Raw genomic sequence first — 12,364 nt, 5'->3', positions numbered from 1 at the left:
GCCTTCCCACATGGGTAAAGCCTGTCGTTGAAAAAACAACCTCTTCCGCGAACCTCATACCCTGCTGCTCCACATGACCGCCTGGGACCATGCAGTCCATGCCCAATCGTATCTAGACTCAGTAGGTAACATCATGGCCTGTTGAGCTAAGGACGGACTGACTTTGCTGCGACTGTTGCTGGCCACCAATTCCGAAAGAGAAAGTGAGCTGCAACAAGGCCGAGTCGTGCCGACGTGATTGGTTGTGCAACCCGACTCTATGGTATGGTTGCCAACGTCATAAGCTTGTGTTGCCTCAGCCGCACTCTTGTCAGTGGGCCACACCAAAGAAAGAGAGACGTTTTGCCGGGTCGCTAAAAGCCAGCATGTCGTGTCGGGCGACGGCCCTGGCTCCTGTACTCCGGAACCTGGGCTTCGTTTCGCTGTCAACTTTTACCGCCTTCTTCCTGTGGGGAAAGCAACCGGGGCGTCGTTTTCCAAGCTCTTGCAGGTGCGTCTTCACCTCTAGGCATCAGCTTTGACCGTGCCTGTGGCCCAATGGTGATCCGCCTTCGACGATGGGGCAGTGCCAACGATGACCCTCAATGCCAACCTCGCGCACGCTTGCGTTTGTCTTCACACGGATTCTTGCACTTGGGGCAAACGTGGTCCGGATACGAATTGACATCAACCCTTATCAAGCACTTTGAGCACCGCCACCATCGCGACGAGAGATTGCGTCCCTGGAGCCAGCTGTCGTCCACGTGGGTGCCCCGCTTGAAAATGTCTTCGTTGTGATAGTCTCGCAGGTGATCTCTAAAGTGGTCCCGTCGTCCGAATGGTTCGCTTCTTCGCGAGCACTTTGGATAGTCGCACTTATGAGCTTCCTTCTTTGAGGGGTCTTGGTGGACTTGTCTATAGTGTCTCTCGAGGTCGGCCTTGCGCTTGAACGGGTTTGCTGTGCATCCCGCCTCGAGGCAGGGGAATTTGTAGTCCACGACTTCTTGCTGCTCTTGGCCACTGCGCACAGCATTGTTAGCACCGCTTGACCATCTCTGTCAGAGGCCTCCGCATTGACTGACCCTTGATGGGGTATCACTGTTGGATACTGCCCTGCAGGAACATATCGTGGTTTCATCTGCCAGTAGCCTCCGTCTTCGGTGGGAACGTAGTCGTACTGCGACCAGTCTACGTTTCCATAGTAAGGTTCAGACGCTTGTTGTGCCGATGAAGACGCAGCACTCGCATACTCGTCTGCATAGTATCCTCCATAGCTCTCGTCGTAGCCATCGCCATAGTCACCCGTAGGAGAGTGGCTCATGTTATGCGTGTACGAGTATGACATACCAGGCGAAGAGCCGTATGAAGATGGTGTAAGAGGACCTCGGGAGCTGATATCGGAGGGCTGACGAGCAAGTTCCGGAGCCTCTAGGAAAGTAGGGGAGTCAAGGTAGTCTCCTGCCGATACTGGAGACGTTGCGTTAACATGATAGCCTGCTCCGCGGTAATAGTGGCTGTCCATTGTTTCTGACTTAAACAAGTGGAACTGTCGTGCTGTCTAAACCGTTTATATCCCGGCTTCTGGATAGCAGTTCAGTAAAGGGAGGGTGACCTGGCAAGGTTGGGGGGAGCATACAACATTTAAAGGAGAGTAAGCAGTAGCGAGGAATGCCGGGAGCCAAGGAAAATATACCAACTTACATAAATGGGATGCCAGTGTCAGACTCCTGGGGGGGGGGGGTAGGCAGGCTGGTTTCGGAGAGTCAAAAACGTGGCTCAAACATAAATACCCATGGAAGTAAGGTAGCTTAGATTTTGAATAAGTAGAGTACAGGCAAAAATCCTCGTCGCCGTGGGGTTTATAGTCCAGAAAGGAGTGGAAGCCTGTTCATGAACAGGGTAAGTGTTAGGCAAAGTGCAGTACCGAACAACACTAGAGTCCGAGCAGATAAAGGATTTGTTGAAGTGATTCCCAAATGACAAGCTCACGAATTGGAGGGGGAAGTGGGTGGTTCAAGTATGAGCGGGACAAGGCAAATTCAAGTTTCACCGCCTTGGAGCTGGAAGGAATAAAGGTGGCAGCGAGACGTCAAGCGGCACAGATACACGAGCAGGCGGTAGAATGGGGTCATGGCAACCCACCAGCACAAGGCTTCGACCTCCGTAAGACGGCCTTGGCCATGGGGAGCCTCAAATGAGCGGGCATGTCGAACGTCGTAAAGCTCCATCAGCCCCCGGGCCATTTCCGCGTAGGGTGAAGATGGGATAGAGTTGTCTTGGCCATACGGCGCGAAGCGAGGAAACAACTGCAAGCGCTGGGGTTTCTCCACCAACTTGAACGTTTGATCAAGTGAGAGGCGGTCCTCGGTGAGTGACATGCTTCTAGAAGGGGGCTTAGAATCGCCAGCCACCAAGTCGATGGATTCATGCGGGAAGACATGCATAACTGGCAACCTGGTCTGAGAACAAACCGGCGAGATTCGAGATCAGGTCAGCCCAAGACCCGCCAGATACTCCCATGACGATGCACCCACCTATCACTCGACAGGGCTGGCGGCGGGGTGGTTAAAGAGCGCGGTACGGATACATTCGAGGGGGCCTCAACCGCCGTTGACATTGAATCGAAAGGGGGGACCAGTTCCGGCTGGGCAGTCAGCTCTGAGTTACCATGAGTGTTTTTGGGCCGACTTCATTGGTAAAAGGTACTGGCGACCCAAGACATGTCTGGCAGACCCAAAAGATAAACCGGGGCAGAGAAAGGCCCCATTATGGAAATGTTTCTGGAGGTCGGTTTGTACGGCACGGCAGGGTCAAGGTCAGTCAACCCAGAGTTGGGGACTCGAGGTACCGCGTCTAGTGCAGGACCGGACAAGGGGCTCGAAGATAAGCCAGTGAGCTATGAAACCGACAGTTGTGAGATATGTCATGGATGGCGAGAGATTGTCGCTCAGTGGCATAGCAAACTGGACGGTAGCAATTAGGGCGTTGTAGGGCTCGGGCTCGGGGCGGACTTGGCAGGATGCGATGCGGCTGTCTAGATGGACTGAAGATCGGAATCGCGGAGGAGAGGCTTGACTGGTAGAATATCTCGTTGCCTGGCCCCGCACTGCCACACTAGTGTGCGCGTGAACGCTTGCAGTCCCAGCCCTTGCTGCTGTGCAGGGTCCAAATGCTAGAGTGGAATCAGCCAAGAAACAATGGTACCGCAAATCATGAAGCCCTCACTGGTCCAATCGTAACCAGGTAGGTGAGGCCATAGTAAGCCTAGGGGGCGGTTTGGAATCCAATGGAGTCTCTCACTCTCTGGCGGAGGACCCCTCTGCCCAGCGAAGCGATTCCCTTCTGGGGCAGACATTGAATACGGAGTACCGTTGTACCTCGGTTGCTTTCCTGGGAGTGAGTTGCTGTCATGGCTCATTGATGGATTGTGTGGTGCTGCGCAGCACAGTTGCAGTGCAACCACTGTCACATCGAGGTATTCCATCGGGGGCCAATCCGCTGGATCCGCCGCAAAGCTGCATGTTGCCTACCGGAATAGCCTGAGACCCAGAAGGACTGATGAGTGATGGCCAACCAAGTGAACCGGTTCCGGGGCGATTCCAGGTCCGACTTCCTGTCTCCTCGGCCACGTTGCCCCCTCTGAGCGTCCGCCGACCCTGAACGGGGAACAGTGATACAGGCGGTGACGGCCATAATGAGTATGTAGTCTGTAAGATGGTGAAACTTCACCCTTTTCGCGCAAACGACACCTTGCAATGGTCAGGTGTCTTTGGCAAGATAGGTAGGTGCCCTACTTCTGGCTTGGGGACGGAAGAATCGGGAGATAGCGGCGGGCGTGCTTCATGTCCGGCTGACGGTCGATGCAGGTTTGGTTCGGTGAGCAAGTCAGAGAGGATACGGCGATACGAAAAGGTGCCTTTTTTTGTCATGCTGGTGTAAATCAGGGTCTGTTGGATCTTCAAAGAGGCGCATATCGAGTAGTAGCAGGATCCATTCTGATGGGCCTTTTGCTCGGACGAGCCATTTTCTGGCGTGAGAAAACACGGAGGCCAGGTATGCGATACTGTTGGAAGAAGGTTGAGAGACCTCGAGATGTGGATTCGGTCCAACGTGTTGGAGTCACTTGGAGAGGTGTTCGAGCCTCGTGGATGGTCAGAAGAGATTTTGATGACTCCAGGAAAAGGTAGTCATCTGAATAAACCGCTCTGCCAACGGGCTTTTGCTGGGTCCTACCCATGACGCTCGACTGGGTTCACGGTTGCTAGTTGGGAAGGAGGCAAGTTAGCAGGTCCGCGACGCGCCCGGGGGAAGGAAAGGTGGGCCTCGACAACCTTCTAGAAGTCTTCCATCGCTTGTGCAAGACCCTGTCAACTTTGTCGGAAGGTGGTGATGCATCATGGCCCTCCATTGGGCCTGCCGCTTGCCCCACTAACCTTAAGGTACTTTCTTCTCATGTTCCACCCTCTCGACCTTAGGTACCGGTAGGAGTCTCGTCACGTTGTGACGCTCTAGATTTGCAGTACCATGTCAACATGCTCCTTTGCACCTGGCGAATCATCACCACCTTACCCAACAGGTAGGTAAGCACGCAGATGAGAGACTGCCGCTTTGCCGCCGTCGACTTCCTTACTTTGCTCTTGCTTCCCTGCACGTATATGCCGCTTCAACAGTACTGGCTACCCTTACTGGCCTTGGCCCGTCCAGTCATTTCGCTTCATATCGACGTGCCTCATACCTCCTGGCCATGTTCGCCCGGCTTGTGATAACACAAGTGGCGGAGTGATTTATTGCAGAATGCCAATGGTTTGCGCTGGCTGGAAAGCTTGATTGCAACCCTCCACAGTTCCATGCTTCGTCGTTGTCGCCTCAGCCCTGGCATTGGTTCTGACCATTCGGAACGCCCACCGGCACATCCATAACCCAATTCGTCCTGTGTGGCTACGTACGTCTAAGACTTGGAGAATCGTGGGGGATAAGGTATTCGTCAACCCACCCGCTGGCGGCTATGTTTTGTTTCACGCAGAAACGGATCCACACGGGGCAACTGTCGGGGTGGCCGGAGCTTCCAAGGAGCCTGGAGGTCCTCTTCTCAACTTATTTCGGCCGAGCCTGGATCCGGGCGCCTGGGTGCAAGCCGTCATCGACTCCCCCCAGCTCTTAGAGCGTCCAGTGAGGTGGTTGTATGGAGTACTGGAACAGGCCATCTCCGATAGGGCCAGAACACACTGCACCGACCGGGATCTTATTTTGCCTTTATGCTGACCGCCGAGGACAGGGTCCCTGATATCATGGCAGGGCAAACGGCCTTGGCGGTGCCGAAAGTGCTCAATCAAAGGTCACGCGCATTGCGAATAGGTTGTCTTGTCTTCATGTGCAAAAGCCGAATTGGAGCGGCCTGTAGCCTCCCCCTTTCATAGCCAGTCAATAGTCAGTGTACTTCAACAAAGGTGAGCCAGATAGACCTTGGCTGTATGTTTCCGCAAAAAGAGGCAACGCCGTTCCTCCCGATACCAATGGTTTGAGGCCCCCATCCCAATTCGAGGCTACGCCTGGCATGAAACCCCGTAAACCTTGCTGCCTATTCATACATCGTCCTCGAGGAATTTGTACGCGAACTTAAAGTCCGCCTTTCTTCGGTTCATCCTGCCCTTTGAGTTAGCTTAATTACCTCAGTCTAACGTCTTCAAGAAAATAACTCACCATGTGCTTTCGTAGTCGAAGAAGCGGTATGTGCCCTGCTCGAATTCCTCGGTGATGTTCTTTGGCTCTTCGTGGCGCTGGAACCAGGTTTGATATTGCTTGTGGAACCGCCAGCTCTGGTCCTTCAACGCCTTGGCCGCAAGGTATTGCTGGGGCGTGCCTTGCTTGTAGTAGAACACGTAGAAGAGCGTGTCAGGGTCGATCCGTGAATATAGCCGCGGGTCATCAAACAAAGGGAGTGGCTCTTGAGGAAAGCCAACGCCGGTTGATGTCAATCGCAAGTCGGGACGGTACGTTCTGGGCACATCTGCATCCATGATGTCGGGACACGTAGCCTGGCTGGTCTGGAGCATGCGTTGCGTGGATGGCGAGTTGAGAGGCGCTGGACGCTTGCGGGAAGCTTCAAAAGACTCGACGAGGTCTTGCAAAGATGACGGAAGGTGATATATGGACTCTTCCTCTCCCTCTGCTGTAGCCTGGATCCCATTTGTGGCACCGTTTGTTTGAGATGCTAAAGAACATTAGTAAACTATGAAAATGGTCACGGTGTTGGGCGGACTTGCCTTTGGCTGCTCCCGAAGCACTTGCCGCAGCCTGCTCCTTTTTCGCACGCTTCTCTGCCTTGGTAGGGGCCGAGACGGCCTTTGTGTTTGTGTTTGTGCTTGTGCTTGCGCTTGCGTTTGCGCTGGCGCTCGCATTTGCGATCGGTGGTTCGCTTGGGGTTGTTGATGGTGGTGGTGGCTGCTTGGGTTCGGGCTCCTTTGCTGCAACAGGGTGCGCTGATGTCGTTGCGGGTGAGCTTGTAGCGCTGGTTTTCGATTGCGAGCCCGGCGTACTGGCAGGGACGGGTGCTGCGCCTGGCGGAGGGGGCAAGGGAGAGATGCCGATCTTGTCTGACGCTGCCGCTGCCGCCGCCGCAGACGCGTATTTGAGGCCTTCAGCAGGTCTTGCGGGGGCTACCGCTGGCTTCATCGTAGGACCGGTTGCTGCGCCATTGCCAATGATTGTCGGCATATGCAAGGTAGCTAACGCAGGCAGTGGGGACTTGTTCTGTGAGCTCGACCTGCGTCCTGAAGCAGATGCTTCTGCTACTGCCTTTGGCTTTGGGGGAGCCTTGATGATTTCTGGTTCGGGTGTCGGTTCCTCCGCTATTGACTGAGCGTCTTGCGATGAGCCCTTGTCGCCATCTTGAGCTAGGCCAAATGCGCCCTCGTCCTCGTCCAGAGCGAGCTCCTCGTACATCTCCTCGTCCTCGACAAAGTCATCGTTCATGCCATCCGAGACGTAATATCGAATCGTCTCTTCAAGTTCAGTAACCTGATCCGTGTCGACTCCGCCGTTCTCTAGAGATCTCCGAATAAGCTCTAATTTGCCCTGATGCCACTTATGACGTTCGATGATGCGCTCGATCTCGGCCATTCGTTCCGCCTTGGCAGTTTGGCTCTTGCCCTTCTTCATCGTCGCTTGTATCGATTCGGCCTCGGCTTCTAGGGTTTCGATTTGTTGCTCGAGCTCGTCGACCATGCTATTTAGGAAGTCGCTTGCCTCGGCTTTTGCTTGTTCTTGGGGATCGAGCTTGGCTGAAGAGGCTAACCCTTCCTTGGAGTATGCCTTGGTCTTCATAGCCTTCTCTACGGCCTTGAACTTTTCCATTTGCTGCAGAGGGGATTAGCGGGACCGCGGGGAAGAGCTACGACCGGGGAGTTGGTAGACCAACCGTCTCGATCAACCTTCGATGCTCCAGCAAAGGAGACTTGTCCTTGATGTCGTTGCTTGCTGCCCATGTCTTGATCTGATCGCGGAGTCTCTGGAGCTTCTTGATTTCGCGCTTGAGGTTGTCCTCGAGCTTCTCTTTTTGGGAGATGTTGTTGGATTGCTCAATCTTTTCGTAAATGGCCTCGAATTCGGCGACGCCTTCCGCCACCTTTTTGAAGCACTTGTCTACTTCTTGTTGGAGTTTGCGTGCCGCCATCTTGTAGGGTTGTGTGTGGCAGAGATGAAAATGCTAAGCCTAATTACGTGTCTCGATACCGACGGGTTGGGTTTGTCGGTTGTGTCAGGTGTGTCGTGATTGACGCTGGTTTTCAGTGAGCTGTGCTCGTGTCGCAGACGGCCGTCGAAGGGGTGATGGGCGCGTTATGGGTGGATGAATGGGGGGTTTGTCCCTCGCGTGACGACTGCTACGCCGTGTTGACCGGCGTTTGTTGGTTGCGCAATACAGGTTTGCTTGCCGGGAAGTGAGGCGTTTGATGGGTTAAGGATGCGCGCATGCAGAAGAAAGAGCTGGATGGAAGATGCTATGTGGGAGGTGGAGGGTGGAGGTCGCCAGTACCTGAAGACCGATAGAGAGTGAAACATAGGAATGTTGCAAATGGGTACTTGAAAAGCTACAAAGGGGTCCTGAGGATACAAATAATCTCATAAGCACACCATTATTAATATAACTCTTACAAATGATCATTTTTTTACAATAAAATGGTCCATTGCGGTAGTGTAATAGCATGCAAGACCAGCCCCGGATTCTTTCTATCTATCAGACTGAAGTTCAGGCTACTTCGACTTCGTCACTAAATATGACACGGGCCACTGTCAAGCCCAGCCTTGCCAGCTGTTTCCTGCCGTGTTCAGGGAGATACCTTATTACCGGTAATTCAAATCAGGCAAGGCAATGTGCTAATGCTATTGGTTTTGCCCTCATTCGATGGCAGGAATTTTCAGCAATATTGAAGGGCTGCCAGACAGCAGCGCTTGTGACTTGCCAGGCCAAGTACCGATTTGCTGTTTGCTTCTTCTCCGTGTGGTTTGCCGCCCGTTTGCCTGTTTGTTCCCGACGTGCGCGGCTTGTAGCTTGCATTTTCCCGGGCGATACGGACTACTCAGCGGTCTCCAGCTGCTCCATTTGTGTTTTGACTTCATTCTCATCCGGGTAACAGTGTCGGAGGGATCCACGTTCCGGCCTATCAATCGTGTTTGAAGAACTTGTCACCGAAGCCAGCTTTTGCTACTCTTAGTGAGGTCTCTAAGTCTCAGGTAATTCCACTGCGTCGTCTCCAACATAGGCAGTGGTGCTGTGCAGTACAAAATGAAAGGTGAGACTGCTTTTCTTCAACTGAGCTTGTGCCTGGTGATGTGAGATAATGATCCCTCCTAGCTATCGTACAGCGGGTGCTGTCTGGGTCAGTGACGGTGGACAACGAAGTGATTTCTTCTATTGGAAAGGGACTTCTTGTTCTTGCTGCTGTGGCTCCCGAAGACACAGAGAAAGATGCCGAGAATCTAGCAAACAAGGTGTTGAAGCTTAGGATGTGGGACGACGATGCCGGCGCAAGGGTGCGTTTGGCCAGATCCTGACCACTACAAAACCTCCATCTAATCTTGTCTCAGTGGAAGAAATCAGTCCCGGACATTGACGGAGAAATTCTCTGCGGTATGTAGGCTGCCATTCTGGGCTCCTGTGACGGGCCTTTTCATGACAATTCCTAACCCTTACAGTGTCTCAATTCACGCTTTTCGCCAAGATTGTCAAGAACAAGCCGGATTTCCGCCTCAGCGCAGGAGCCGAGGATGCCAAGAGGCTCTATCACCATTTCTTGCAAAAATTGCAGGATAGCTACGCCGCCGATAAGGTCAAGGATGGACGCTTCCAGGCCATGATGGCTGTGGCTTCCGTCAATGACGGACCGGTCTGTGCCCTTCGAACCCAACGACAACTGGTGATTCTGTCCTAATTCAAGTCCAAAGGTCACATTTGAGCTCAATACAGAGTCGGCACCTAAGTCCTGATCGCTCTCGAAGTCTTCCGGATGCCATTTGCCATGGCCCAAGGTACTAGTCCAGCGTCGCCTGAGACAAGCCGGGGATTTACTCGAGCGGAACCTAGGTACGCCAGAACTGCAGCTTGGATCCTGTTCTTTCGAAGCGTCAAGAAGCGATGACAAACAGTAATGGACTGGCAGGCGGTCCGCTGCGGTTAAAGATAGATTTATATGCATCATACTTCCTTGCCTTAGGCGTGGAACTCTGCACATAGATGCAATTGCGATGGGCTTGTCATTTTTCAGAATACCTCAGAACGCAGGCAGAGACATTGCAACTCAATTACATCAACGCTGCCTACTTCAGCTGCATAATTTCTTTCTGCCTTATTTTCCCGTTTGCCTCACCTTGTCTCTTCAGCCTAGGTACCTAGATAACATACCTGCCTACCTTACCTATGTAGAGATGCATCACCTAAGGTACACAGCAGCGAAGGCAGGCACCTCATGGAAAAGCCGAGGACAGGGCAGGAAAGAGACATTGGTAAGAATAGCACCCTCTGATTGGCCCATTCTAAAGCTGTTGCTCCTTCCCGGTGAAGCATGCAGGTAGTGAGCAGCCGGTGGTGCGACTGCCCCGCGCACAGGCGTCCGAGCTACCAGAAAGTTCCATCGTACCTTCCCCCACCTTCCAGGTTAGCTCTGGGCTGAAGCATTTATCGTCCCCCTCCACCACCATCGTTCCGAGGATTAAGCTATACCTTGCCTCAGGTACCTTACTTCCTCGACTCAATTGTATGAACAACACTTCTCACGTTCAACGTGAATCAACGACAATTCCCACCAGCTTCGGCCCAATCATCGATAACCTTTCACTCCGCGAATTTCGTTTGCGGCAACCACATCTACCCCGCACTACTGGATCGAGTACAGAATCCTAGCCTGATCAACCTCAACGAGTTCAACTTGCACTTCAGAACGTAGTCACAATGTCCGCTGAGGGAACCGAAAACAAGGCCGCGCGCTCGCGCGTGTTCTTTGATATTACAGTCGGCGGCAAGTCCGCTGGCCGTATTACCATGGAGCTCTACAACGACCTCGTCCCCAAGACGGCCGAGAACTTCCGCTGCCTCTGCACCGGCGAAAAGGGTCTGGGCAAATCCGGCAAGCCTTTGCACTACAAGGGCTCTATCTTCCACCGCGTCATCAAGCAATTCATGATTCAGGGAGGTGACTTCACGGAGGGCAATGGTACTGGCGGCGAGTCTATTTACGGCGCAAAGTTCGAGGATGAGGCTTTCCCTAAGAAGCACGACCGTCCCTTCCTCCTGTCCATGGCCAATGCTGGGCCTAGTAAGTACTCTTCTATGCCTTGATGAGGGAGGCTTCTTTCTGACAATGCTATGTACAGACACCAACGGCTCTCAATTCTTCCTCACCACCGTCCCGACGCCTCACCTCGACAACAAGCACGTCGTCTTTGGCGAGGTCCTCAACGGCAAGTCCGTCGTTCGCCAGATCGAGAACCTCCAGACCGAATCAGGCGACAAGCCCCTCAAGGACGCCGTCATTGCAGACTGCGGCGAATTGACCGGAGACGCCGCTCTCGCAGCCGATGTGAAGGCCCCGGACGCCATGGGCGACACCTACGAGGACTTCCCCGAGGACTGTGCAACCCCGCCTGATGCTCAGGAAGTCATCAAGATTGCTGCCGCCTGCAAGGATTACGGCAACAAGGCCTTCAAGGCTGGCGACTTCAACCTCGGTCTCGAGAAGTACCAAAAGGGCCTGCGCTACATCAACGAGGAGCCCGACTTGGAGAAGGAGCCCGCTACTACCAAGGCGGAACTCCAAGCTCTCCGCTTTACCCTCAACAACAACTCGACCCTGCTCAACATCAAGCTCGAGGCCTGGGATGATGCCGCGAAGACGGCTACGTACGCTCTTGATGTTTCCGGAACCAAGGACGCTGACCGCGCCAAGGCCCTCTACCGCCGCGGCTTCGCCAACGTCCGCCTTAAGGACGAGGAGAACGCCATTAAGGATCTTGAAGAGGCGCACAAGCTCGTGCCGGATGATAAGGTCATTCTCCACGAGCTTAATGCCGTCAAGCAGAAGGCGGCCGCCCGTGCGGCCAAGGAGAAGGCGGCTTACAAGAAGTTCTTCCAATAGATGGAGCCACTCAGCGAGGGCGCAGCACGTACCGTACCGGGGACTGGACGGGGAAACACGGCATAGAAGCAGTGCGACTGTGATGGTATGAGGCAGAGCGAAGACTGGTGGATGACGATTCTATGATCTGGGCGACTAAAAACAAGGGAATTCTCTTAATTAATTGGAACAATTCGGGGCGTAAAGAGAAGCAGGCACTGGAAAACACAAAGAAAATTCATGGGTAGATACCTCGACTGAAAGTTCAATATCATTATATTATATACATTGCTCGTTTCGTTTTGTTCTAAAGGGAAATGAAATATGCTGTGAAGAGTCTCGTGGCGTGAGGCTGAGGCAAGACACGTAAATGCTAGTCATGATATGTCTGGGTATATTCATTCGTGGCCCATGTTGCGACGGCTACCTACCCTCCAACCAGCTCAAGAAAAGTTGGCGAGGAAGAAGAGACGAACACGGGATGGGTTTGGGTGTAAGAAGAAAGTGAAAAACAAATAGGGCCGACCCTCCCTCCAACCGAATGCATCAACAAGTAGAAAGGAACCTTCCCAAGCAGGCTCCATTGATGAACATTGTGCAAATGGAGAAACGCCAGAGGTAAGTTCAGTCGATCCTTGCCCACCCAAGACTGCCCTCGATTCCGGCGCAGGTGATAGTAATGCAGAAGAGGCGCTGCCCTTCCGCACTCTCTTGACGCTCCAAGCTGGGCGTATCCAGACATCCTCCTCGTTAAGAATGCAGAGACTTTGGCTCGTCAT

General features: G+C 53.4%; 5 protein-coding genes across 5 annotated transcripts; 2 read left to right on the top strand and 3 right to left on the bottom strand.

Moving 5' to 3' along the window:
• Nucleotides 1-581: 581 nt before the first annotated feature.
• CPAR01_03954 (uncharacterized protein) lies at nt 582-1,501 on the bottom strand (the record flags this gene model as incomplete). The annotated part of the gene is made up of 2 exons (XM_060488238.1): nt 582-999; nt 1,062-1,501. 2 exons carry the CDS (start codon nt 1,499-1,501, stop codon nt 582-584), a joined length of 858 nt encoding a protein of 285 aa, XP_060352444.1.
• A 517-nt stretch (nt 1,502-2,018) lies between these two features.
• CPAR01_03953 (uncharacterized protein) lies at nt 2,019-2,423 on the bottom strand (the record flags this gene model as incomplete). The annotated part of the gene is made up of 1 exon (XM_060488237.1): nt 2,019-2,423. The coding sequence occupies one exon, from the start codon at nt 2,421-2,423 to the stop codon at nt 2,019-2,021; it is 405 nt and encodes a 134-aa protein (XP_060352443.1).
• A 3,138-nt stretch (nt 2,424-5,561) lies between these two features.
• CPAR01_03952 (Not1 domain-containing protein) lies at nt 5,562-7,651 on the bottom strand (the record flags this gene model as incomplete). The annotated part of the gene is made up of 4 exons (XM_060488236.1): nt 5,562-5,622; nt 5,680-6,190; nt 6,264-7,335; nt 7,397-7,651. 4 exons carry the CDS (start codon nt 7,649-7,651, stop codon nt 5,562-5,564), a joined length of 1,899 nt encoding a protein of 632 aa, XP_060352442.1.
• Nucleotides 7,652-8,761: 1,110 nt separating this feature from the next.
• Nucleotides 8,762-9,407, top strand: CPAR01_03951 (D-tyrosyl-tRNA(Tyr) deacylase; the record flags this gene model as incomplete). The annotated part of the gene is made up of 4 exons (XM_060488235.1): nt 8,762-8,768; nt 8,831-9,009; nt 9,064-9,106; nt 9,172-9,407. The coding sequence occupies 4 exons, from the start codon at nt 8,762-8,764 to the stop codon at nt 9,405-9,407; spliced, it is 465 nt and encodes a 154-aa protein (XP_060352441.1).
• Nucleotides 9,408-10,423: 1,016 nt separating this feature from the next.
• CPAR01_03950 (cyclophilin type peptidyl-prolyl cis-trans isomerase/CLD) lies at nt 10,424-11,606 on the top strand (the record flags this gene model as incomplete). The annotated part of the gene is made up of 2 exons (XM_060488234.1): nt 10,424-10,787; nt 10,846-11,606. 2 exons carry the CDS (start codon nt 10,424-10,426, stop codon nt 11,604-11,606), a joined length of 1,125 nt encoding a protein of 374 aa, XP_060352440.1.
• Between the last annotated feature and the right edge of the window lie 758 nt (nt 11,607-12,364).

Source organism: Colletotrichum paranaense (genome assembly GCF_030867605.1).
Source record: "Colletotrichum paranaense strain IMI 384185 chromosome Unknown Scaffold_3.1, whole genome shotgun sequence".
Classification (NCBI taxonomy): domain Eukaryota; kingdom Fungi; phylum Ascomycota; class Sordariomycetes; order Glomerellales; family Glomerellaceae; genus Colletotrichum; species Colletotrichum paranaense.
Note: the sequence above shows the minus strand (reverse complement) of the source record. Positions and strands in the feature narration are given on the sequence as shown.